The 27,162-nt window shown below is 45.4% G+C and overlaps 1 protein-coding gene and 1 long non-coding RNA gene across 6 annotated transcripts; one reads left to right on the plus strand and one right to left on the minus strand.

Annotated features, from left to right (window-relative positions):
• Positions 1-315: 315 nt before the first annotated feature.
• Positions 316-25,980, minus strand: RHOF (ras homolog family member F, filopodia associated). Of its 5 annotated transcripts, XR_008434128.1 has the most exons (8): positions 24,253-25,037; positions 23,224-24,141; positions 22,660-22,846; positions 10,834-10,921; positions 4,694-4,803; positions 3,845-3,979; positions 2,368-2,674; positions 1,646-1,736 (listed from the first exon to the last, which is right to left on the minus strand). XR_008434128.1 is itself a non-coding variant. In XM_053959965.1 (7 exons), the coding sequence occupies exons 2-7, from the start codon at positions 23,304-23,306 to the stop codon at positions 1,572-1,574; spliced, it is 768 nt and encodes a 255-aa protein (XP_053815940.1). In that variant the 5' UTR covers positions 23,307-24,141; positions 25,947-25,969; the 3' UTR covers positions 316-1,571. The 5 variants fall into 5 exon arrangements, 4 of the variants coding, with proteins under 4 accessions (XP_053815940.1, XP_053815939.1, XP_053815941.1 ...); XM_053959965.1 differs by lacking the exons at positions 2,368-2,674; positions 24,253-25,037 and adding an exon at positions 25,947-25,969 and having other exon boundaries at positions 316-1,736; XM_053959964.1 differs by lacking the exon at positions 2,368-2,674 and having other exon boundaries at positions 316-1,736.
• LOC128797434 (uncharacterized) lies at positions 11,479-26,038 on the plus strand. The gene is made up of 3 exons (XR_008434129.1): positions 11,479-11,910; positions 14,075-14,168; positions 25,013-26,038. It is a non-coding gene; the product is annotated as an uncharacterized LOC128797434 (long non-coding RNA).
• Positions 26,039-27,162: the final 1,124 nt, after the last annotated feature.

The following is a 27,162-nucleotide window of genomic DNA, read 5'->3' on the forward strand; positions in this document are numbered from 1 at the left end:
TTTCAACAGTTTTCACACCAGTTGGGCTGTGTTTTGCTGTCTTTTACACACCCTGTAAGGTTTTTCTTTTACTCCTTGAACTCTCAGTTGATGAGATCTAAATTGTCTTCTTTTGAGAGCAAACTGGAACCTCACTCTGCAGGGGTGAGTAACATGAGTTCTGCAACCTGAGAAACTGAGATTAAAAAAGCCAGAGAGTTTCCACTGTGGAGCTGATAGTGAATGGGTCACTTCCTGAACGTTGGTGTTTCAGTTTTGTACTGAGTGAGGTAAGGGGTAGTTCTTTTAGTGACAAGTGGAGAAAAGGCTGCACAATTCTTCAAGGTTTTTCAATAGTCAAGGATGTGCACAAACTTCCAATTAATTTAATTTCCCATTTTAGGCTCATAAGTATTCACAAATCTTAATTAAATCAAAACAAGTTAGGAGAAAAAAGAAAAATATTTTTCAAGAGTCAAGACCTGTTTACCTGCCTGTAAAACAATAATGATGGCTTGCTCCAAAACAGTTTTGCACCAGCTGGTCATGTACAGTTTGCCTTACACAGAAAGCTTTCAGCAACACCTGTACTGCAGGAACCTCATTTCCTCTCTCAGGTTTGGTTTATGATGAGTACAAACTAGGGATTGTTTCTACAGTCTGAGATCTCAGTGGGGGGATGTGCAAAAGAACCAGGAGATAGCAGGCACATGTACCAGGGTGTGCAGTGGGAGCCTCCCTGATCCTTAGACAACTTCATCACAAAAGGGAAAATTTTAATTTATACCAGCAGAGATTATTTCAGAAGTGAATGAAATTTTCCTCCAGTGTGCATCATGATTTGCATCTTTCTTGTATTAAATAGGCTGTAAATGTTTATTATAAGACTGACTTAACATTACACGTAGTAGCTGCTTGGAGTACTTCTAAATTTGATTGCTGTAAATTAACCATTTCCCATGATACTCCATTATTTAATTGGAGCAACTGACGTATTTCCACTGATAAATGCCACTTTCCATTCCAGCAGCAGGCCTTGAAGAACTCTGAGGTGCAGGTCTGCAGAGCTGGTCCTGGGAGGTGGTGGATGTTCCATCTGCACTCAGGGGGCAGCTTGATGCCAATTCCTGCCATTGCCACCGAGCTAATTAATTTGAAAATGTTAAGACAAAACTTCTTCTGTCTCCTCAAAGGTGCCTGATAAGCTGCTCTAACATTGCTTCTGAAAGATGTGAGTTTTCTACTGGAAAAAGACAGTAAATTGTAGCTCTAACATGCCACAATTATTTTGCAGAGGAAGAAAAACACCAATGCTAAGTTCTATAGTAGCAGTTGCTGTTCATTGCAGTTTAAATAGTGAGTTGTTCACACTTAGAAGCAAAAGGCAGATGGGTGAAGGCACACGGCATGAGTTAACTGTGATAAACAGCTTTGAAAACTCTGTGAGAACAGTGTAACAAAAGTGCAAAAATACTAAAAATAATTAAAATTTTAAAATAAAAATTATCCTAGGAATACGAACATGTAAAAAAAAAGTTTTTAAAGTGAAACTTTTATAAAATCTGAATCACTTGGCTCTCGTGCAGTCCAGATCATAACACTGAGCACACTTTCTGTTTCCTGTGGCCCTTGGCTTTCTTCATGGCACTCAGTGCAATGGTTGTAGCTTCTTTAAAAACATTTTCTATGTTCTCACGACATTTTGCTGAGCATTCCAGGTAAATTTGTGCGTTAATCTCCTTGCAAGCTGCCTCACCCTGGAAAGAACAAAAAGGTAAGAAAAGATGTAAATTCGGTGGATAAGTGAAGGAAGGTGAGTTGGGAAGAAAGGGAATTAATCTGTACATCTTTGCAATCATGAAGAAAGAAGCTGTCTCTGAGTGCAGTGCTAGAGTGTGAGTGGCATTGGTAATAAACTGAAGCACTGTAAATAAACTTGGTGTTTTTCCACTCTGCTGAACCAAAGCCTGGCCTGAGAGTTCAGAGCATTAGAGACTCTTGAGATGCAGAGTCCTGATAGCACAAAAATATTCCCAGTATTGAATTTCTTTAAACTAAATGCTGAGGTAGGTACTTAAGTGAGGATAAGATGTCTACATGGTGGTATTTTTTTCAGGCCTGACCTTAACTATTCTGTGATGTCACCTTTAGTAATGTCACATGCAAGAACAGAATCTGCAGTGATGCCTTGCCTTGTTTTGCTGGTGCACATGCAGGAAGCTTGACTTCTGCTTTGAAACATCACAAGGGCTCAGCCAAAATCCTCACAAAAACAAATGGGTGCCTGCATTTCCCAGCCATGCAATGGGAACAGGCTTGAATCTAAAATATTTCCATGCAATGCTGGTTGTGTGAAATCACTACAGACAAAGCACAGTGATTTCTTACTTGTGATCCATTTATTGTCCCTGCAGAGCCAGCCCCCAGGTTTGAATGCTTGTGAGTCTTTTACTGTGAATTCCAGGTCAGCAACCCGTGGCTCACAGACTCTGCAATTATTCATTGTAATTTCTGGGAGTGGGGTCACTTGGGTTTTTATTGGGGGGGTGGGGGGGGTGGTGTTTCTTCATATTTAAGCAGTTTGTCTCCTTCCAGTTGTTTGTAAGCTGCAGTGGTGGCAGATACTGTTCAGATCCTCTGTGCCTGGCATGGGAAGCATCACGTTGTGGCTCAAGGTGCCATCAGCTGTAAAAAACTGAGGTAGAGCATATTTCAGGGAGGAAAAACCAAGTGGGAGGGCTCACATAGGAGACAAAGTTTGTATAACATGTAGGTCCTTGACTTTAACTGCATGAGGCCTCAGCAGACTGGCCAGAAGTGCCTGTTGCTTGCCTGGAACCTCTCTCATGTGAGGATGATGAAGGGATTTATTCACGCAAACAAGGGACAATCTGCAACTGCTCATAGTGACAGGCTGGGACCTCACCTTTTCTGCAAGGGAGACAAACTAAAAGGCCCAGCATGGTTTTGTGGTGATGCAGTTGCAGTTTATTTTCCTGCTGTTTAGAAGAAGTGGTGATTCACTCAAGGTCACAGTGCACTTGACCCTGTTCCCTGGACGTGTGTCTCGGTTTGAGAGCTGCTGTTCTTGCTCTGAGGTAAGAGGAGAAGGATGGCTTTGTAGTTTAGAAAAAAGTAAAAGAAAAATTGGAGGACCAGAGCAGAAAGGTCTTGTGTGACATGGGACAAGCTGTTCCATCACTCTTTCTCCTGTACCTAGGACAGCTATGCCAGTGACATAATGCTACTCATAAATCTAACTGCTTCATAAAACTTAGAGATACTGATAATATGTAGTTTTCTTAAGATTACTTTAGAGACTTCAAAGAACAGTCTCTCATGTCAGAGAAACCTTGCAGATGTTCTTGCTATTGGCCTTGAAAGGATTTATTTTTAAGTAGGATTTGCAAAATACATTTATTCCAGAATGGTCAGTGTGTTTAATACTGGAATGGGTTTCCTAACATCTCCAGTCTTTATCACAGTACTGCTCAAAGCACCAGTGATGGCTGCAATGTAGGCTAATAACAATTATGAAGGAAGTCCAGCAAACTTGTGAAGGCTTACAAACTTGTAACAGTAATAACCCAGCTGTGAAAGAAGAATGAGATGTAATGAGCATAGAAGGCAGATAGCTGTGTCCTTTAAAACTGCTCATATTTCTCTTTACTTTGGCATTAAAAATGGGTGGTGATTTGACCACTTCCAAAAAGAACTTAGAGAAACCTCTGTTAGTGCTGTCAACCATTTCTTTATCTGGATCACCTAATTTTGCAGTGTCAGTGATCATATCTGTGAGGAGCAATGCCATCACGTGCTTTATCTCCTGCCAAGAGGCCACCACTGTAGAAACACTGAAGTTTACCTGGCTGTAGGTGATGGGCTCCTGCTTGGCAGCCCTGAGCTTGCGCAGCTGCTCCTTGTCCTTCCGAAGGTCTGTCTTGCAGCCGATCAGCACGAGCGGGACACCCCGGCAGAAGTGATTCACTTCAGGATACCACTGGGGGTAGAAAAACATCTGTTTTTTATTTTGTCAATTGTTTCCTGAAATCAAAACAATACAGCCAAGCAGCATTTAATATAAGTTGCAATTTCAGAGTTTGGAGTTAGTCTAGCGGGGGGGCTAGACTAACACTATTATATGCACTATTTACATCCCAGCAGTGTTTAAAACTCCTACCCAAAGTCAGCTGCTTTATAAAAACATAGTGGCATCTGTCTCTATGCCAAAATGTTTATTTACCATCTGTTTAAATTCTGAGGAGCTCCTCTAAAGCCACATTTCAAAAGAGAATTTGGACTAAGTCTTTCTTTGTTTTCCTGGTGCTATGTCCAAGAATGCTTTGGAACGTTTCAGAAATCCCAGCACAGAGAAGTGGTTGCTCTCATCTCTCCTCTGCAAATAAATACACTTGTGATGGAAGTAGTCTTGATTCTAAGATGTGCAATGTTAGTCATGTAACAATGCTACAGAAAAACAGTGATTTAATTGCTGGTGTTTGATCTTTTTAGTGATAGTCAACCCAGGTCCTGAGCACTTGGGAGCCATGGAGAGGTGAGCCCCAGGTCTAAGGTCTGTGACCTGCAGCTCAGCGCAGGATGAGTGATCTGGGCATCTACACGCCCAGGGTACAGGATACTAAAATCACCAGCATTTCTAAACTGACATCTTGTCATACATCAGGCATGTGTAATTCATTTAGAAGCCTCTTACCTTGGCTGCTACATTATCATAGCTAGTGGGGTTCATGACATCGTAACAGATTAACACGACATTGGTGTTCTGGTAAGAAAGTGGCCGTAGCCGATCATAGTCCTCCTGCCCTGAAAAACACAGGATGGTTTGGATGAAGAAATCTCTGTCCTGAGCAAGCAGAACAATGGGGATATGTACAGACACATACTGGAGATCAAGAACAATGGTACTATAATTGCACAGACTGCAAGTTTTTCATACTTGTAAAATTCCTTCCCTTGAGTACAGGAGATTCCCCCTCACTGACAAAACAGATGGTTTAGAATATAGAGCACATCCTTGGTAGGTTTTAATAAAAAGCCTGCTTTGTCCTTTGCTGAGAGCTTAGAAGCAGTTCTAAACACCAACTGTCAAGTTACTGCTCAAAAATAAAGTCATCAAGAGGAATATGACAATTATTATTAAATATTTTCAGTTTGACAGTGGCAGTCCCCATAATCATTTGCACATGTGATGCTGTGACGAGAAGAAACACTGTATTTGCTAGACAGGAATGGTGAAGTAGAAACCTTAGTGGCAAACTTGCTTTTTCCCAGCCTGATGAGCTGAGAGGAAGCAGTGATTACACACAGGATTGTACAAGCCATGCTGCAGCATGAGCCAGGCTTAACAGGCCTTTGAAGCAGGACTCCCCAGCAGATCTAAGGGAATTCTGCTGAATTCTGGAAAAGCAGGGGATTTGTCATACTTCTGATTAGGGATATTCTAGCACGTGATGTTACAAGACGCAGCTGATTTGCTTCAGACCTGTACTCTTCCCCTTACAGTAATCACCATGCCAGGGCCTGAAGGTGTCTTGCTTTGAGAGATTAAGTTCAAGAAAGCAGTAATTCCCAGCTACAGCTGGCAGCTCAGGAAAAAACCCGATCTTTCTCATTTAACAAGAAAGAAAGCATGATTCAAGCAGTGTTTAGAAGGTGTATATGTCAGCTGAATGCTGGAATCAGGCACGTGTCTGTGAGGTACTGAATTTCCATGAGGAGAACTGGGAATGCTGGTCCTTCCCACTGTCACCACAATCCACACACAGACCAGAAACTGCCCTACAGGGAAGTTCCACATCTCAAATCTTCATGTTGATATTTGAAATGAAGGAATGCAGAAAATTTCAGTGTGTCCCAACTTTACAGCAATGATTCCTGCTCTGGCACCTGCCTCAGTCCAAAGTCATGTACTCATCACTTGCCACATTTTCGTCTCCGATCTGAAGAACTGCAGATACTAGAAGGCAAATAATGCTACAATATTTTTCTCCCTTCCTTATTTTAAATGATTGGTTGAGCTACATTTTATTCCAAGGCAATCCCTGCTGGATAAGCCATTACTCAGTTTGCCTGAGATGTTTGTACAATGGGAATCTTGAATTTGGACCACTTTGTATTTGAGCTTCCACAACAGCTGTGGGCTCTGTGGGGAGGTGCAGGACAAAGAGGGATTGATATCTCAGGGTTTAATCCAGAAATAATACACAATTGACAAAATTATGCATGTTGTATAAACATTCAGAGCAAAGATTGTACTGCTTATCCCTTCTTATTCTCCCAAACCATCTACTTGTTTGCAACCGATTTCCATTTTGTTGCAGAGATAATCCCTTAAATGCATTAAATAGTTCAGGTGCCAAACTTTTTTTTCCCTCCTAACTTCCTCTAGTGCTGTGTAAAGTTTTTCTTGTTGAAGTTCATGCCTCTGAGTTTCTAACAACATAACTTGTAAAATTAAAAGGTCCTCCAAGTTGTTGTTGGCAATTTGTGAGGCAGACAGGGCTGTCCCTTTGGGAGAAACATGTTTATTTGCCTGGAATCAGAACAAAGCTCTAAATTCACACTCTCCTGGATACGATAACAGAAAAAGTGTATTTACTTATGTGACACAATATGTTGTATTGCAGGTCAAAAATTATAGATATGCCCTAGTGAACTGCTCCTTCATCTTCAAATCCATTTGCAGTGATGGATTTTGAAGCAAACAATAAATGCATGAGAAAATGCTGCATAAAACATGGCTCCATGTGCATTTGGAATGTTGGATACAGAGTGCAGAACAGGGTGGGCTGCAGAAAGCAGAAGGGGAAGGTGAGATGGCAATTTCTTAACCTTAGGTTGCAGCACTCATGGGGAAGGAGAAGGAAGCTGCTCTTTAGAAGTTCAGATGCAGCTCCTCAGCTGCTGAGGATGTAACGGGACCCAGATCAAGCTGTATCTAAACATAGACATCTCCCTCTCTGAAAACAATCTCTTTCACCCCCTGTCCTCAAGTGCTGCTGGTGAAATGCAAGAAAGGGCCTGGGAAACTTTTTTTTTCTCTGTAAAGCTGCTCAGCCTGTGGTCAGAGCTAATTTGGCAGAGATTTAGGTCTTTTTTCTAAGAGTTTTAAAAAGGAGGAACAGAGGTGAACCTAAGCAGTAACTGAATGTCTATGCAAAGCCCTGTGTGTGCTTCCTCAAACACAGGTAGTTATTTTCTTTCCCCAGTTAACACAAAACACGCTGTGGAGGAGTTGGTTAAGTATCTGCTTACGTGTGATCACATCTGTGACCCCTCTGTCTTCCTCGATTCATTGTATCATCAGAAACTTCGGGTTTTTCTAAAGAAAAACTCCACCCAACTGAATTCACCTAAAATGTGGTAATTCTCTGCCAAGCTCCCAGTCCTGCGTGCCTCTGGGAGATGCTGTGTAACCACATCGCTGTGGTGGGGAGGGAGCTCTGGTGGTGGCTGAGGGTGAACAGGAGAAGTGAAACCACAGGTCTCAGTCTCATGTGCATGTTCACCTCTGTCTGCTCTTCCTCGCCCCTTTGTCCATTGACCACCAAAGAAGTGCCAGCATGTGAGCTGCTTGCCAGCTATGTTTTTTCCCTATTCAGTTTAAAACAAATTGGGAAATGGACATGCTTGGCAGGAAGAAAACTGGTAGAAGAGGACACTTGGGGCAGGAGGGGCACACATCAATTAAAAAATTGCGGTTTCTGTCTTACTCAGGCATGATTTCCCTGTCAAAGTTATGAGGAGTTATTCTTGCATTCACTGGCTTTTAAAATTTCTCAGAAGACCTTGTGCTTCTGTCATCAGAGACCTGAAAAACCTCGCTGGAGGCCTTGCATGTGCTTCCTGTCAGGCAGAGCAAGTACCCACAATGATGAGGCATTACTTCCTCCCCAGCCCAGCAGTGCTCTGCTCTCTGCTCTGAGAAACTCCTGCACCAGGAATTGAGCCTCGTGTCTGAACTGCACCTAGGGCACCGACACTGCTCCCCTGGCATGGAGAAACTACAGAGTTCATTCACCTCTCAGTGCCTTTGCCTCTGTCAAGCACCGCTGGAAGTGGAAAATTTTAATTGAAAAAAGCAGCTGCAAAGGCTGCTTGCAGACCAGACAAGTGACGTTAGAAAGCCTTTACACATTGCATATGTGTACCACCAACTTCCTGCAACAGCGAGAAGTGGTTGATGAGGAAGACACAGTAGCACAGTACAAAACTCTCACCAAAAGTTCTTTTTCTGGTACATTTTAGATGAATCCATTAAGTTCATTTATTACCAAAATTCTTGTCAAGAAAATAGTACCTTTTGTATCTTGAAACTTTTGTTTCTTAAGCTTTTTGTTTGTGTCCTCCTTCCTCAGTAAGTAGGAAAAGATCAAATGTTTGAGCTGCACAGGACTTGACAATACAAAGAATCCTTCTAACTTTAAACAGCCCATGGAGCTGAACCTGTCCTTTACCTTTCCATGATGCTGAAGTACACCCAGCTCTATTTAGTGTTGCCCAAGCAAGATCCTAAAAATACACAACTCATGGTCCTAGTCTAACCCTTAAGGAACTCAACATCAGTTTTGTACTACTAAAAACAGGATGAGATTAAAATGTGTGCTCAAGTGAGTCCTTCCTCTAGCAAAACTTCCAGTTACAGAAAGAGGCTGAAAAGCTGCTTGAGTTCGACAGAGTTTATAGATATGTAACATAAAACTATGTAAGCAGCTTTGAAACAGAACCAAAATTCAGGTTTTTCCCTCTCCCAGTTAAATGTCTTAACCCAAGTGACAGTCTCCCTGATTTCATTCTTGCTGTGTCTTATGAAAAGTGAAATAAATTTAACAGGAAGGGAGGAGACAAGTCAACAGCTTCAAGAAACTTGTAGCCTTGTGGCCATTATGCTGTTTTGGGAGGTGAAAAATGTTGGGTTTCGAGGTTTCCAGGTGAGAGATGGAAAGCAATTGCTCTTTCACACCAACAATGGCAGCTCCACTTCCCAAAGTGTCTCACAAGACACAAAATACACCCCATTGTTCTTCAGTGGAGCAGTGCTTTAGTCCAAATCAGTTTTTACAGCTGTGAATTCAATGTGGAAGGTACACACTAAAAGTTATATGCATGAACAGGGAAATTATAGGATGTGGGGTAATGGTTTTAAAATATCAGAGGGCAGATTTGCAATAGATATAAAGGTAAATTTTTTCACAATGAGGCACAGGCTGCCCAAAGAAGCTGTGGCTGCTCTATCCATGAAAACATCCAAGGTCAGCTTGGACAGGGCCCTGAGCAACCTGATCTAGTTAAAGATGTCCTTGTTCATTGCACAGGGGCTGGACTAAATGACCTTTAAAGGTCCCTTCCCACCCAAACTGTCGTGACTCTGCAATAAGCCATCAGCTCAGTGAGCAGTCCCTGGGCTGCTGGTGGCTGCAGGTCTGGTGCAGAGCTGAGCTCTGACACAAGGAGCTGTGCACTCCTGCCAGGCTCAGGAGAGCTCAGTGCTGCAATGCTGGACCTGCCCAGCCCACTGCAATCTCTGGATCCAGGCCATGCTCCTTACAGCCTGGAAGAGACTCCAAAGGCAAATGCTGGAATGTGTGGCACGGGGATTTTAAATGAGAGCTAGGAACTATGTGTCAGGCAAAAAGTCCACACTGACGGCAAACAAACGTAAAAATCATGAGTGCAGTGGTAGGTTCTTGGTGCCAACACCCTGTATTAAGGAAATTCCTCTTTGGGTGCTCATACCAGATTCCAGTCCTTCTCTTTTCCTCTAAGACTTAGACTAAAACCCCTTGCCATTCAGTAGAAGGCACGTTATCCCAACTAAATGGACTTAGAACAGTAACACTAACACAAGAAGACACATTGGCAAATTGGCTGCTCGGGATCCTACTACACTGTAGTAAAAATTAGCAGTGAAATTTACTTTTAGATTAAAAGTCTTTTAAATTATGTTTTCAGCTATCACGTGCAGTATACAAGAAGGTAAGTGTGTTTTATTACTATTAAAAATGACTGGACTGCATTTGGTTCTTATTTGTCTTGCTGTAAATTTGGAACAACTCCACAGGCTTGAACTGAAACAGGTGATTTACACTGAGCTGAAACCAAGCACGTGTCAATTTTAGGGTTCACTTAGGAAAGCAGCTGGATAACAGAGTCTGGGAACTTTGAGTGAAGTTGAACACAAACCATTTCACAAGTTCTTCAAATGAACCTGAACAACTATCAGCATTTTCACAGCCTTTTGATTTTGAACACAAACCAGCCTTTTTCTCCTTCCCTATTCAATCACACATGGCAGAAGATTAAAATATTTTCCTGGTTGATTGTATTATGCTTTGCATCTGGGAACTGGGTTTAATACTTCCAGATATGGTTGCTGTTTGATGTTTCTGAATTAATTGGGTTGTTAAGATAATGAATGAGTCGATGACCAGAACTGCCATTAGACAATCGATCCTTTTTTTTTTTCTGGAAGGCACAATAATATGCAACAGGTAATGGTGGTTTGTTTGTTTGTACTTTCGTCTCTAGCAGTCTTACCTGCAATGCTATGGCTAAACTATGCTGGTAGAGAAGCAATTTGAAAACCTGTCCAACTTTACAGTCTTCAAATATTGAGCTGATTTAAGCCGACACTGAAAAGATCTGCTGGAACAGAAATGGGGGTGTGTGCGCTCACAGGAGCAACATTTTACAGTAATACAGTTTCTGCTTATTTGCCTGAAGTTACGAAAGGCTGGGCCGAGTTTGGGCTCAGTCCCAGGACAATGTCCCTGAGTGGTGCCATGGCAGTGGCCGCACAGGAGCTGCCCCTCGCAGGAAAGTGGAACCCCTTACCTGCGGTGTCGTACAGGTTCAGGGTGACCTCCTTCTTCCCCACCGTCACACTCGTTGTGTACTTCTCAAAAACAGAGGGCGCGTATTGCTGCAAAGGGAGAAGGATCTCGATGATCTCAGGGGCCTTTTCCAACCTTAATGGACTCTGTGAGAAGCGGTGCTGGCGGGGCCCCAGCGCTGGGGCCGGCCCCGGCTGCGGCCCCCAGCCCCGCGGGGATGGCAGCCCCTCACCTCGGGGAAGGAGCCCTTGGCGTACACCATCAGCAGCGACGTCTTCCCGCAGCCTCCGTCGCCCACGATCACCACCTTCACCTCCTTCCTGCCCGACGGGGCGGCCGCGGGGCCGCGGGGCTGCTCCGCCGCGCCCTCGGGCACGGCCCCGTTGGCCGCTTCCATGGAGCGGGAGCGGAGCGGGCCCGCTGAGGGCGCAGCGCGGCCGGGACGAGGCTCCGCTCCCGCTCCGCGCCCGGGGCGGGCAGAGCCGCCCGCGCCCCGCCGGGGATTGGCCGCGCCGCGGCCGCCGCCGCCTCAGGTGCCGCAGGGCCCCGCCCGGGGCCACCCCCGGACACTGGGGGAGCCTCCCCCGCACCCCGGGCCTCATCGCCGGCCCGGGGCCGCCCGCAGGCTGCGGCTGCTCGGGGTCACGGCGGGAAGGCCCCTCAGCGCCGCGTCCCCTCAGACCCGCCGGGGCTGCTCCGCCCGCCCGTCCCGCCGGGCAGCCCTCGAGGCTCCATCCCCCGGCACCATCGGGCCTCGTCCCTTTGCCCTTCCACCCACACACCCCATCCCCATTTATTTATTCCCGTTCCATTTGTTCCCAGGGGGAGCCCCTCCAGCGCCGTGCTGGGTCCCGCCAAGTGGCCAGCGCTGAGGGGCCGCTCCAGTTCAGCGCCGATGCGTGACCGGCCCCGAGGGCCCAGCGGTGCCAGGCGCGGTGAGGGCAGGCAGAGACCCCCGAGGCACCCCCGGAAAGGCACCTTGGCGCTGGCACTGGCAGTGATTCACTGCCTGTTTTCCACTGATTTATTGCTTGGGAAAGAACTGACAGCTCTGCTCGTCATCTGCTCACCACCCAAGGTGAGCTGCAATGAAAATAACGGGAATTTCTAATTTTAATTGCAGAGATGTGGTGGCCCCAGGCTTCCATGCGGTGTTTTTTGGTACCACGGAACGCAGGGGATCACAACAGCTGGGTATGTTTGGCTCTGGAAGAGGATCATAACTGCTGGATTATGTTTGGTTGCAATGCACAGGTCAGGGGAGTGACACTGAGTTTTGGACAGACCCGCTCAGGTGCAAATCTACCACCATTCAGCACAAAACCCCCTTCCCATTTCTTTATTCCTTTCCTGGCAGGAATTAGCGCTGTGCTCTCTCTCAAGTAAGTTTGTTTTTAAGAAATAAAAATGTCCTCTATTTTTTTTTTTTTTTAATACCGCTTGTGGGAATAGCAACAAACCCCTAAGGACACGCTGGGGTGTAGCAAGACCGTTTAATTCAAGTAAGGAAAAAAACGCCCCAAACACAATTCGAGTAAGGCTTTTCATTTTCCCCTGCGCAGTTATGTCACTAGATGGCCTTCCAGACCCAACACAAACACCACTGCACTCGGGCGAGGAGGGTCCTGCTTTGTGCACAGGGCAAACAAAAAGCTAGAAAAGGATATTTCTGCAGTAGATAAGAAGAAGGACCTGTAATACTTAATACTATAACTCAAATTATAACAATAAAAAAGCGCTCAAATTCACACCTATTTAAAATTCACCATTTTCCTGGGGGAAAAGTTAATGCAAGTACATAGAAACTGTCAAAAATGCTTTGCGAGCCACAGTCTTATAAATTTTATCTGGAACACAGGAAAAGCTGTCAGCTCCTGTCCAGTGTAATGGCTGAGAGCATTCCAATGGCACAGGAATGGATGGGCCAGGAAAGCATTTGTTTTATCCTGAAATTATTTATTTGGGCCTGGCTCAAACCCAGTATCACACTATGCATGATACAATCAGCAGGTAGAGTTAACAGTCATCCTGTAACTGAAGAATTCAGGGTTTTTTTTTTCAAGTTAATTATTGACATAAAGGGGATTTTTGGGGGGATAAAAGTATTTTGTGGTTCATTATTAATGTGTGAAGTTTTGCTTTTTCTTTTTGTTTTTGGGTTTTTTTTTTCCAAGTCTCAAAAAACAATCTTTACATTTCTCACAGCTTTGTCTCCTTGTACATTATACACTTCAGGAAACTTATAGATTTGTACACCTTTAGATTTGGGATGAAGCAATATAAAATAAGCAGATTACAAATACAACTGTAAACACTCCAAAGACTGTTTTTAAGTAATGGATGTTCTACTTGTAAGGAGTCAACTTATTATGGATAAAATACAACATTTCGGTGTCTCAGGTACTTTATTTTAATTACTAGCTATGCAGTGCTTTAGGCATATCATTTAGGTTTGGACAAAAGCTGAGCCTATTTTGCTGACTCCAAAAAAAGCAAAATCTAAAATGGAATTGTGCCACTGATTTATATGGAAGAAGATTCAACCCTCTATTACTGAAATTCAAATATAATCATTACTAATTGTAAGTGTCCTTCTCTAGTTCAGTTTTGGCCTGAATATTGCTTTTGGCACAAGTTCTTTCATCAAAAGCTTACACATCTGCAGCTCAGGGGTCAATGTGTGTGTGGAGGTTCTCAGTGAGCACAACAAAACCAGGGCATTAGTGTGGTATGGAAAATATTCGTGCTCCAGTCTTGGTGCCAATTTGTTGCTTCATGATTGCCAAGGAAAAAGTTAGGAAGGAGTGAAAGGTTAGCACACTGCTTAGGAACACTGCTGGTAGTTTGTGATTTTTAAAAGATGCTTTAACACTCTGGATGGTATTGATAGGTAATTCGGGTTAGTTATGAAAACACTCAAAAAAAGACTCACAGATTAGGTTCAATATTGTTTGCACAGACCATCTGCTGCATACTCCTATTGTTTATTTGGTAACACAAACTGGACAAGAATGGGGACCTGTTCTTCCTTATTGTCATCAGAACTATGTTTTTGAAATACACTTAATTTTTTTCTTCATAACACAAAGCCCAGTTTACAAAGACTTCAGCATAACAACAACTAACCCCATTTATGTCCAAGGGAATATTCATAAACTTAGTAAAGAAAGTGCATAACAAGACAGAGTCTTAAATATTTATTTTTTAACATTACCAGTGACATTAATTGTTTATGTTTTCAGCTATGAAGTCCCACTCCAGCATGTACTGAGCAAGAGCAATGCCTTGAAAAATTCACAATAGCAAAGACAGAGCCTAAGGAATGGGATTTACCAAGTAAGTCAAGTGAATCTCTGATAAATTTCAGATGTTGTACAAGGCCAACAATAGCTTGTCATGTGCACACAGACTCTTACTGAGGGAGTCTCTGCCCCAAGGAATTTATTATGGACAGGGCACAGAAGGAAGGGGGAATTATGATGTGGGAGAGCTGAACTGTCCCTGCACACAGCACAAAGTTCTGGTGACAGAATCAGTGTGAGAGGAGAAGCCTATGACAAAGCAGGTATATACTACTCAAGGTGATTCCTCCTGTTTACAGAACAAATGAACAAAATTGCTTTTCAGTTGTGCTTTTGCTCACAGTGCCAACACTGCTCTGACCCTCACTAAACCCTCCACATAATTTCCAAAAGCAAAGCTCCCCAGTGTCCTTGACTTTCAGCTGCTTCTCAGTCTCCATTTCTGCAGTGTTTCTCACTGTTCCTCTCACACATGCAGAGCTCAACCATCTGGTCCTCATGGCCTGATATTTTACACACATGCCCCCACCCTGAAATATCCCTTGGGCCACATGATTCACCATCTATTCAAACCTTGCCATGTGCCTGGTTTTTTGTGTAGTAGCTCCTACTGATGTAAATCCCTTGTTCCACAAGGGCTTTCAATTGCCTTTTTCACGGAAGGCAAGGTGGCTGTGACACTTGCCAATCTCTGAGACATTTAACCCAACCTAAAACATTATTACATTGTTGTTTGGCTGAGTAGGAACCATATTTTTTCCCAGTGGGAAGTGCTGCCAGAAAGGCATTAACTTTCTAGACTATTAAGTGATATGGAAAAATTATATTTCAATAAGAAAATTTCCTTTCTGCCTTTTCATGCCTTAGAAATAGCTCCTGTTTCACTTGGCTCAAGTAGCCCCTGCACTAAATCAGTGCAGAAATCTTTGGAAAAACTCTAAGTAAAATCTGTCCAAATGCTACCAGGGAGTTCAGAGAGCTGGGAAAGAAAACAGAACAAGGGTCTGCAAGGGGAGGTGTGAGACAAATTAAGACACACAATTCAGCAAAATCAGGCAGAGAATATTCAGGCACTCTGATGTAGTTTGGACAAACTTTATTCATAAACCACACACTCAGGACTAGCTGGTGAGCAGCTATTTATAGGGAACACAAACTGTATCTTGGTTATTTTCTCTGGTATTCTTTAAATCAGGGGTGCCAACCGTGTGGGCCAAATATGGCCTATCTGGTACACGGATGGCCAATGTGCTGTGTTTTGAATTTCACCTTTCATTAGAAACTGAGTTCTTGGCTTTGCAGTTGTGGGGGAAAACCACCCCATTTTACAAACCTGGAATAAATCAACGTGGTAACATCTCATCCTGATACAGTAGGTGCTTAGAGGCAGTTTCAAGTTTCTGTTGCTCACTAAAGCGTGAGCTCTCAAGCCAAATTCTGTTGTGAAAAACGGGTAACACAAGGTTAGGATCATCCTATGCCTTTCTGGGACATCAAACACAATGAGTGATCTCTGAAAAGCATGAAATGAACAGGTGAGTGTCTGCCAACACTTCCACAGCTCTGCCTCCACGGATCTGGGGATGTGTGTCTACCAGAAGTGCTGGCATGGCTTCCCTGAGCCACGGGCAGGAATTTGTCACCACAGGCTGGCAGAGCTATCACGGCAATGCTGGATCTCATCCCCTGCCTCTGTGCTGGGAAGGCAATCTGGAGGTTTAGTGGAGAGAGGGATTCAGAACACCTCATTTCAGGTGAGATCTGCAGTTATGTTTGCCTTGGGAGCTGGGCTTGGTTTTGCCATGGAAACAGGCAGAAGCAGTGGGTTCAGAAGAGTGAGGCACAGCCTTTTGCTCGTAGCTGACAGAGATCAGGGATCTGCTACAGATCTGCATGAAATTAGTCATCATCAGATGCCCTTCTGCATCCAGATCTGCAGCAGAGAACACATCCCATCAGGAAGTAATTTGGGGAAATTTAGGGAAAAGGTCTACAAACAGCTTTGCTTGCAACACAGTGTGTTCTTAGCCAGTATCCAACCAATCCCTTTTGTATAACCTCTAAAATCCCTCTGGCTTAGGCCTTCCTGTGTTTTCATTACCCAACATTCCACCTAACCCAGAAAGCACGAAGATGCTATTTTTTTTTTCAAAATTGGAGCACTCTGCAGTATCTGCTTCCTTCAGATCACTTTCCCCTTCTCTTATTCCAAAATTATGTAATTCCTTGTGGATAGGGATATTTTCTTTTAATGTACTTGCTAGTTCAGAAACAAGGGAAGACTGAACCCAAGAGGAGTGTGTGTTAATTAGGATGACCACAGAACCAGGGGAGGAGTTGCATTCAGCTGCTTTAGCTTACACAGGAGGTATTAATATGGAGTGGGTGAGTCAACTGTGGATTGCCAAATCTGGGTTATGCTCCCCAAAATTATGTTGGAAGATTCTCCTAAACCTGAAATATGCGGAGTTGTACTTTTTTTTGTGTGACTATAGAGAACATCAAGTTTAAGTGAACCCAGGTTTGGCTTCCTAAATATACTTTTCACTATGTGAGCTATAGTGAGGCCTGAATAAATGTGTGTTTTACAGAGTCATGAGTCAGGCTTTGATCAACACCTCATTCCTGCACCCTTGCACCTGGCCCAGGCAGGAAGCTCTTAAACCTTTTGGACAAGGATGTGGGGAAACTGGGAATATTCATAGGGGGAGAATAAAAGATGGTGAAGTAGGCTATAAGAGAATGAACTGTGGATGAAGTAGGGCCAGGTTTTTGCTGAGTAATGCATAGCACTGACATTAACATGAAGTTTGCATCCTCCCCTCTGATATCTGTGCAAACTTCCCACAGAAAGGCAGCAATGGCAGACTGAAGAGATGATAAAATCCTCTATTTATACGGGGGACACCAAAATTTCTGCCTGTTATTTGTGGAGTGCTGGATGTATGGGTAAAGCTAAGTGGGAAGCGCTTGCTCTGTCATTGGCTGACTGGCAAGACACTCATTCATAGAGGTGGAGGTTTGGCAGGAGCCAGAGGAGCTTGTGGCTTGTCAAAGCATGGCCAGGCAAAGCACAGGCCCAGACTGACAATTTCTCAGACCTGAGAGCAGCCATAACCTGGCCAGAGCAAACCCTGACAGGAACAGCGATACTCAGAGCAGGTTAATTAATAACTTGAGGCGCTGGAAATAAAACCAGGTTGTAATTGAGTGATGTTTGCTTTAGAGCTGTGACTCTTGGCCTGTGCCTGGTTTGTGGGAGCTGGTTGGGCTGACACTGCAGAGTGGCCTGGCTGGATGTCCTCACTGAGAGTCACCAGAGCAGGTCAGGAAGGTGTTCAAGCAGTGGTGTGGGGTGGTGAGGGCAGGCACAGAGAGCAACAAGCTGACAGTGCTGGGTCTGGCACACTGCCCTGCCCTGCTCCACACCACTGCCCTGCCCTGCTCTACACCTCTGTACTTGATGGCACATATCCTGTGTGTTTCACCCTTCCTACACACATCTCACCCTTCCTGAATCTCCTCATAACAACAGGCACATTGTCAAGTTCCTCATTGCTTACTGAGATTAACATAGTAGCCCTGATTTCTTGAGTTAGGGAGATTTTCTGGTTAATACTGTTCTAATTAAACTTGGATCCCTCATAAGGTTAAAAATGCCCCTATGTGAATGGCAGCTGGATCTGCTTGTAAAATGTCAGTGCCTCAAGATCTTTAATGGTCTTGCGAGTCTAACAATAGTACAGACAGTGACTGTTCAAAGATAAGGGCTCCAGGCAAATGGAAGAAGGAAGCAAATACAGCATCCCCACGAATCAGACATCTTAGACAAAAATTTTCTAAGTACAGAACACATCTGGCTGTGTATTTGTCAAGTACTTTATTCACTTGAACTACACACACAGCACCCACAGCAAATAATTTCCACTGTTAAGTATGAGTGGGCTCCTCCATTTTCCTTTTAGGACTCAATTTTGGACCTGGGAAAAAGTGTTCTCAGTCGAAAGGCCTCCAAGCAAGCCTGGGCTGGTCACAGCAGAGCAACAGCTGCATGAGCTTAAATTCCTCTCCCCACCCTGCTGCACAAGCCATGCCCCTCAGTCCTGTGCCTGGAGGAGAGGAATGTCCAGCTTTCCTGCTTCCCTGCCAGCTCCACTGGCATTTCCTATTCCACAGCCAAGTGCACGTTAGGCGCCGACACCATGAAGTGCTTTTTCATGTGGGCAGTGGTGGAACTAAGGATCCCTTTTGGTCACAACCCCCTGCAGATGTTCCTGACACTTTTTTCACTCCCCTTTATGCAACACGTCAGGCGCTTGTGATAATTTACTGCCACAGGAACCTCTTCCTGCACGCTGCTAACTGCGAGTCCTTCCGGACCGCTGGCAGGCACTGCCCAGGGAAAGGGAAAGACAATGTGCAGGGGAAGGTGTCAGGAAGCAAAGAGAGCCCTGTCCTGCATCAGCAGCTCCCAGGAGAGAGACAGGCAGAAATGCAACAATGGCTGTGTGGGTTTAGTGGAAACTAACTTCAGTTAGAAACTAGCAATGGCTGCCCTCTTGAAGGTTAAAACAACTGAAATATCTGGAAAAGGTACTTTAATTTAAAACTTACCTAAAGAAAGAAAGAAAAAAAAACTAAAGCAAGTTCAAAAATAACTCAGAAAGTAGACAAAGATAAGAACAGAGGCTGCAGGAGTAAGGTCTGAACAAAAGGCATGGGCTATGAAAGGAGAAACCCACAAATGGCAGGGGTTGAAATGTAAAACCTACAGTTCACTGTGAAACATGAAGGATGCTGTTGTATTCCACACCTCCTCTTCCTGGGTGTAGCTGTCTCCACAAGGTGAAGGGCAGTAATGAATCAAGCTCCTTCCCTCTTCCTGTATTTTCTATTCAATTATTTGCAGGCTGTGCAAGTTCTGCTTTATTTCCCCTCTCCATATGCCACACTCTCCTTCTGTTTTTTTTTTGTTTTTTTTTTTTTTAATTCTGAACTGTGCCTTTGGCCTCTCTCCCATTCCTTTCTCCTCGGTGTGTGCCCCCCGCTCTGCCAGGATCTGCTGTCTTTGTAACCTCTGCTGTGCACATATGCTGGCTCTTCCCGCCCCTCCTGCCACCCCCTGCTCCACCGAGTGTCCCTTCTCCTCGCTCCAGCGTTTCTGCCAGCGGCTCCGTGAGCCAGCCAGGAACGGAGCGATTTTGCCACGGCCACTGCTCCCGTTTCCATGCTGCCGGCTCCTCTCCAGCGATCAAGGGGAAGCCGTGCTGCTCCCCTCGCACAGCACAGGCAGACACAGCCCCGCAGCTGCTTAGCAACTGCGAGCTGCTGTAGCGCAGGGAGCCATGGACGGCTCAGCCTTCACCGACCCCGCGCCTTCGGGCCCATTCGGCTGCAACCCAGGGCTCGGGGGACCAGCTGGGGCACTCCCCACTGTCCTGTCAAACAATAAATCAAGATGCAAATCCTTAACTGCAGGATTGAGAGTAATGGTGGCAATGTCAAGGGCAAAACAAAGTCCTGGTCTCGTGTCGCATCGCACCACTGGGAAGACACTGCTCTCATTTGTAAGCTGAACTCATTCCATTTGATCTTTGTCATCGGTTTCTGGCTGCAACGCTTTATACTCCATCACTTATAATCAGAATGTTCCTTGTATGTGCTGCACGTGTTAAAATGGCTCCCAGGTCCCCAGCTACCATCATATCAGACTGTTTAATGAAGTGTCCAGAGACACAAGTAATTTAATGCATAAATATCCTTTAGATTACTTATTTGTATCTTCATTTCCTTCTGATGCAAGCTTTGGAATTGCCCGGCGTCTTTAAATGGTACATTCTTTTCATTCTTTCTCTTTTATTTTTGTGGAACTGCACTGTTCAGGGGCCATGAAGCACTGAACTGAACTGTTTTGTAATTCGATGGCTTTAGAATGCTGATTAGAACTGCCAGCCGTCTTGATTTATTTCATGATTTTTATAAGCTTGAAAGCATTCTAAAAAATAACCAGCTCTACATCCTGATAGGATCACAGCATTTCAATGGCAGCAGCATTTCAATAGGCAAGAAGCAACACAAAACATTCTGCAAGTCAGGTATTGAAACAGCTTCTTTATTCCTTTATAGCTCGAGAAAGATTAGATCTCTGAAAGCACTCACTCCCTACCTTACAGAGGTGGCTTTGTAATAATACTTGCAGAAATAGTATGATCACATACAGTTTAAAAAGTAACACACTCCCCCTCTCCCTGCTATGGCAAATAGCCAACATATCCATCAAAATTTGTCTGGATTTTAAACACAGTAAGTGTTTGTTCCACTGTTGAGTGTCACCATGCATCTCTGCACCCCGGCAGCCAAACAACACAGCCTAGTGATTCCCTGTCATTGTTCAAGGCTCACATCCTATGCATCCTCAGAGCATGCTGGGACACAGGTGAAATCTGTCAGCAGCTTGCTTATTTTGGCTGACAATTCCCTAGACAGATCATCTGCTGTTCTTAGGAAGGAATGAAAAATTTCATGGCAAGAAAATCTGAACAGGCAAATACCCTGTCCATATTCCTACTCAATATTCCTTTTATATTCTTAGCCTGGTTTCCTAAAAATAAAACTGTCTAATGCAAGTGTTGTTCTATGTAATTTTCTCCCCTCCTTCCTCCAATCTCAAATTTGACAGAGGGGAAGAAGTCCCTAATGTATTTAGGTCTTGAATGAACAGCTGGATACAGAGTATGTAGTGAGGCATCACGTCTAAAAAAAAAAAACATCTAACAGGAAGGTCTCAAAATGTACTTTGTAACTACCCTGCCCCAGACCTCTCATCTTTCTTTTACGGGTCCTGCAACCACCTGTTTTGAGCTCTGCATTATTTAATGGCTACATAATAGACACCAGGGCAGGCAAGTGTTGCAGTGTGCCTCTGGCTCCCTTCCAGCTCCTAAACCGGGCTTTCTTCCCATGCAACTGGGGTGTGGCAAGGGACGGTGTGGAACCAGACCTCCTCCTGACACAATATTGACACTGCTGAGGTGTGTGTACACACACCGGGAACCAGGAAACACCCACAGTGCAGATTGGTTGTTTATCTGGAAGAAAACATAAAATCATAACCAACCAAGTTTGTAGGTGACACTAAGCAGTATCAGGAGGGAGTATCAAATAAAAATAATAATTTAAAAAGGCCATTGCAAGCAACAACACTAAGAGTTTTCAAGAGGACCAGAGCAAAGCCATACATGCAAAACAAAGAGCACAATCCTACAGTACAGGGTTGTCATCCCAAGAAGGAGCAGATCCGAGAGCATTTTAGCAGCCTGCTGGGAAACCAGCTGAACACAGGCTGGAGTAATCCCTGGATGCCTGACAGACACATCTGAGCCAGAAGGGCTGCTGGCTCGGGCATGGTCACTGCCGATGGTTCTGTCCCCTTCTGCCCAGATCAAAATGGTGACAAACGGGAGCAGGAACAATTACAGGATTAGTAAAGATGGACCCGAGGGGGAGCTCTGCAGCCTGCAATGGAGTATTTAAATGCTCAGCTTGCACACATCTATGAGGGGATGGAAATCTGGTCATGGAGCATTCCTCTGCCAAGGAGGCTGAGGGACAGACACATCCAGAAACTGAAAGCAGAAACTAGACAAGTTTAAAAAGGTACTTTGATTTCTAGTCTGTCAGGTAGATTTTTGATGGAAACAATTTACCCTTATGTTACTCCCTTTCACAGCCCATTTGAAAATGAAAATCTGATCTTTATCTAAGATGCAGCTATGCTGCAGTTAAATTCTTTCAAATGAGAAAAAGCCAAAAATTCATAAAAATCAAGAGACCTGCATAATGCAGGAAGTTGAACCAGATGAACCTTGGTCGCTTTTGTCTTTTATAAACTATTAATCTAGTTTCCTTGCACAAGCAGTGGATTGTAACTTTAAAACCTTCAGTATAAAGGATTCTGTGTACAAGGCAGTCTAAAACAAAATGTTGTAAACAGTCAGGATCATTGTTTGGCAGAACAGCTGCATATTTTTTATTTCACTTCGCCTCTCAATCTAATTTGCTCTTGTTGCAACACTTTGCCAAAGAAATTAAATCACTTCTTATTGATAACAGACAGTGATATAATTAGCATAAGAGTTTTCCACTCAACAATGCCAGGCAGGGACGCTGTGGGCAAGAACAAACTCCTTTGCTTCAAGAATGTGCACAGAGTCACCACAAGCTGTTCAGAGAAAAAAAATCTTCCCCCCCCCCCCTTTCCCCTGAAAGATCTCTTTATCTAAAGAGTCTCACGCAGCAAACCAGGGTCAGTCTAACTCAAGTATGAAAGTCTGGTTTGACCTTTCTGGGATTTAAACACGCTGTACCAGAACACTTCGCTTTTCAGATACGAGGTTCAGCCATGAAACCACCCACTCTGAGAGCACAACTGGTCTCAACTGCCTTGGCGACTTTTAAACTACACTGAACATTATAGTCATTTAGAAACTCTAAAAAACGGAAAGAAATTTTCGGCTCAGACTTACAAAAACAACTTCCAGCAGTGCTGAGGACTCACACAACTCACTGGGGCGGCACTGCAGGCTCGCTGTCCAGCGCCTGCTGCCCCAGCAATTTCTGGCCCTGGTTTGCACGTACGCAGCGCCAGGCACACGCGTTAGGACCTCTCCCAGCTGGAGCACTTCATGGATTCTACCACCGGGAACAGCCGTCCTGGACAATGATTAATCGCAGACAAAGATCAGAGTCCTGGAAAAATATGCAGAGAGATGCAAGTACAGACAAAGCTGTCTAAGCTCCCACAGTATTATGGTCTGGCTGTGTCGCTTCAAAGCTGCGTTAGGCAGAACTGGTTTGCTTCAGGGTTGAACAGATCAACGTTATGGTTTAAATGCTGGTATAGCTAACAGCCAAATATATATTTGAACATAAATCTTAAATCCCAGGAAAGTTAATAGCCCGATGCTGTTTAAATATGCCTTTTTTAGTCGCTTCACGTGCTGACTTAACTCATTACGATGCAAGCTGCAGAAACATTTTCACTACAGTTCAAAAACCCCTGCAAACACGAGCCCAGCTCTGCGCCGTACTTTGATCTACACGTCGCCTCTTTCGGCCATTTCCAGGAAGCTGAAATGCTTTTCACCTCTATTGAGAGATACCAGAGGAGCATTTTAATGGTGTTCAGCTAAGAACAGCGTCACCGTTCCTTCCGATTTTGCCAGCAGACGGTCACTGGGAGCCGTCGTGACCCGGGCCGGGTGCTCAGCGCTGGCTCCAGCGCGGGCCCGGCGCTCCCGGCCGGGCAGGGACCGAGCGGCGGGTCGGGCGGCCCCAGCTCCGAGCGCCGCAGTCCCCGACAGGGCTCGCAGCGCTACAACGCCAGCCTGGCACTGCGGAAGAGCTTTGGTTTTGCTGTTGGTTTGTTTGGTTTTCTCCCCCTCCATGGGAACGTGTTCTGTTTTGTGCGGACGGTTTGTCGCTTGCTCTCGACATAGAGGCTGACCCGGTGAGGAGCGAGGGGGGGAGCGAGGAATGGAGCGATGAGCGCAGTTGTTGCGAAAGGCGCGGGCTGCGGTGCCTCCTTCGCGGCAGCACCCTGCTCCCTCGCAGGGAAACAGCCCTGAGCCTCGGCACATACCACAGCACAGGTTGTACAAACCCACGGACCGGCTTGTGCTGAGCCGCAGGAGCTGCGGGCAGGGCGCACCCTGCCCGGCACATGCCGCTCCCGCAGACAGCCTCTGCCAAGCAGCCACTTACCTTCTCCCTCCCTCAGAGTCCGCAGGACGGTCCTGCTCTAGCCTTACCAGGGAGGCCACCTCTCTACTGTGTTTGCTTTTCCTCCCTGTCCTGCCCTCTGAAGTGGTTGCTCAAGCCAGGCTTTCCTGGCTCACCTACTCTGGGTCTGCAGTGAGCACAAGCTGCAATTCCCCGCAGAGCACAGCGAGGCTTGTGAAATTCCGAGATAACCCTCAGCCTCCACTCAAAGCGAGCTGCAGCAGAATCTGCTCGGGGAAAAAAAAAAATAAATCCCACCAAAAAAAACAAATCAGAAGGAGAAAAAAAAAAAAAAAAAAAGAAAGAAAAAAAAAAAAAAAAGACGCCACATGTAACACCTCATCGGGCCATGGCGGCTCCACTGCAGCACGGCACCGGCTCCGCGCCAGCCCTGCCCGAGCGGGCCCGGGGAGCTCGGCGCTGCAGGCCGGAGGAGGCAGGGCAGCGCTGCCCCGGCTGGGTGATGGCGGAGGGGGGAACAGCCCAGGAGAGGCAGAGAAGGAAAACAACAAAGAGCCATGTGACGGGGAGCGGCGGCCGCGCTCCCCCCGGCGCACCCGCTCCGGGCGGGGAGGTGGCGGCGCCGCCCGGCCCCTCCCGCGGCCAGCGCTGCTGATTCCCCCCGTCTTCCACACTGCCCGGGCTTTAATTTTTTTGTGCATTTTATTTTTTTTTTTTTCCCCTTATGTGTGTAGGGAAGGGGGTGTTGTTGGTTGTTCCTCTTTTTCCCCCCCCTCTGCATTAGGCGACTTCCATGGCTTGCTGTTTATAAAGAGAGCGGGAGGCTGCGGCGGGGGAAGGGCGGTGTTATTTATAGCAGCCGGGGCTGCGCCGGCATTATCCGAGCTGCCTTTGTCCTCCCGGCCGGCCGCCCCCCCGCCCGGCCCGGCTGGAGCGCCGCCAGCCCCGCTGCCGCAGGGCGCTCCCGCCATGTTGTGCGCGGGGAGAAAGAGCCGCCGCTCCCTGCCCAGCTTCGCCCTTCCACAGCCCCTCACAAAGCGCTGGGGGAAGGGGGGCGGGAAAGGGGAGAGAAAAGGGAAAAAAAAAAAAAAAAACAAACAAAAAACCCAACACCCCAAACCCATCATTTCCCTGCAGCGCCCGGGACGCGGAGGGCCGGGAGGCAGCGGGGGGAGAGCCCGCCGCGCCACCGCCCAGCGCTGAGGAGAACGCGGCGCCGAAGGGAAGGAGAAGCCATGATGGCGGCTGCCCTCACACAACACGGAGCGCGACCGGGAGCGTCGTGCCCGCCGCCGGCCGCCCCTCCCGCCGCCCGGGACACGGCGCTGCCGCAGCCTTTCACATAATAAACCCACCAGAATTCGGCGGGGAGGCCATTTTCGTGGGCTGGGTGGCGGCACTAAAGCACAACTGCTGTGAATATCAACTGCGTCACGGCTCTCCATCTGTAACACTCAGGCTGCAAAGGGTCCCTCACTTGGAAGGAAACTCCCTCATTTTGGATATACTTCCAGACCTCCTTTTTCCCCCCTCTCTCCAAGTCACTGCCTCTCGGTATGAAGGATTTTACAGTGCTTTCTAGGGAGACATCCGCCATTAAGACTCACCGTCGTGAAAAACACCCCCCCATTTTGTTGCCTGTTTTTTGTCGAGCTTCTGTAATTAGACGGATAAAACATGTAAGGGATCCCTACCACCACAACCGTCTTCTCGCCTTTTTTTAACATCAACCTCACTAACATCTTACTGTTCACAGGCAGATTTTTTTTTTGTGCTTTTAATTTAACAGCCACGTAATGCCTGCAATGGATTCACAGCATCTCTCCGCACCAAAAAAAAAAAAAAAAACCAAACCCACCCAGGGTTGAGGACGACCAAGAGCTTTGTGCAGAAAGAGAAATCAAATCCCTCCCTGAAAAGAGACGTTTCAGAGGCACTGTTAGATGTTTCTGAGGAGAAGGAGATCGCCACCGCTTTCAGACGACCATTGGGATCTTTCCACCCAGGACAATACCATTAGCTACAGGCCTGGGCTATTTGTTCCTCTGCAAGGGCAAAAGGGTTTACTTACCCGCACACCATAGTTGAATGCAGCTCTGAAGGTGAAGTTGTTACTCTTTTTTAAAATAATGGCTATAAATATATATGTGATCTGTATCACCACTTCTCTCGTAAGTTTGCGAGCTAAAGCGGATCTTGTTAAGATAAGTTACGGATCTTTGTATGACACTGGTCTAGCATCAAAAAAAGAGGAAAAAAAGGGGGGAAAAAAAAGCTATAGAAAAAGTCCAGCTATGTTGACTGACCGTACACAGGCGAGGACTCCTGCTCGAGGCTTAAATCTACCTTCCTGTGGCAGATTTACTCTGTACATAAAAAGGACATTCAGTGTTTTTCCACAGAGCACGCAGACACTAAAAATATTCTCCTCAATAGTTTTAGGCTGCACATGTCAGTGTGAAAACACCTAGTTAACATTTACTGGTGCTAAACAATTTTTAAGCATATCTTAGCCAGATAGTTTGCTTTATAAGTAAAATATTTCAAAAAGCATAAACTGGTTTAAACAGACAAAAACATAAGACATGCAAATGAAGGCTTAGCAATAAGGACCACTTCAGTAACATTAACATGAAAACTACACTTAGCGAGGACAGAATGGATTGGGTACTTACAATGTAAGAGGAAAGAAAGAGAAAAAGCTTATCATAGTAAAATTGCCTTATTTTTTTTGCCAGAATTTACTATTCCTATACCTATATTTAAAACATTACCTTTTAAGCACCAAAGGAGTTAATAAAAATGGCCAGGAATCAAGTGTTTAATACAAGAGAGAAGTCTCTCAAATTTATTGTTCAGTCATCAGAGCTGCTTTAAGCTTAAAAACCCCCAAAACAACGAAAAAAATATAAAAAGAATGTATTTACTCTTTTTTTGTTGGCATTCGAAATTGTTAACTGCTGACATAGGGTGTGCCATGACCTAGTTACACAAGACAAAGATGGATCCCGAATCATAAGGGTGAAAAAAAAATCCGCATTACTTTTTTTTTTTTTTTTTTTGGTGAAGGGTTTGAAATATATATATATATTTAAATCCTCCTTCTTCAGTGAGTCGTCTGGCACCGCGCTAGAGGCTCCCACCACCCCGCGTGGTGTGGATTCACATGGCGGATCCCCCTTTATGGAACAAAGGAAAAGCCCAGTTGGCCATTTCGCTCCACTGCAGAAAAATGGCTGCGGGTCCCGCGGCCTCTCCTTGGCTTCTGCCGCGCGGTGCTTTTACCC

The sequence above is a fragment of the Vidua chalybeata genome, chromosome 18 (assembly GCF_026979565.1).
Source record: "Vidua chalybeata isolate OUT-0048 chromosome 18, bVidCha1 merged haplotype, whole genome shotgun sequence".
NCBI classification, from domain to species: domain Eukaryota; kingdom Metazoa; phylum Chordata; class Aves; order Passeriformes; family Viduidae; genus Vidua; species Vidua chalybeata.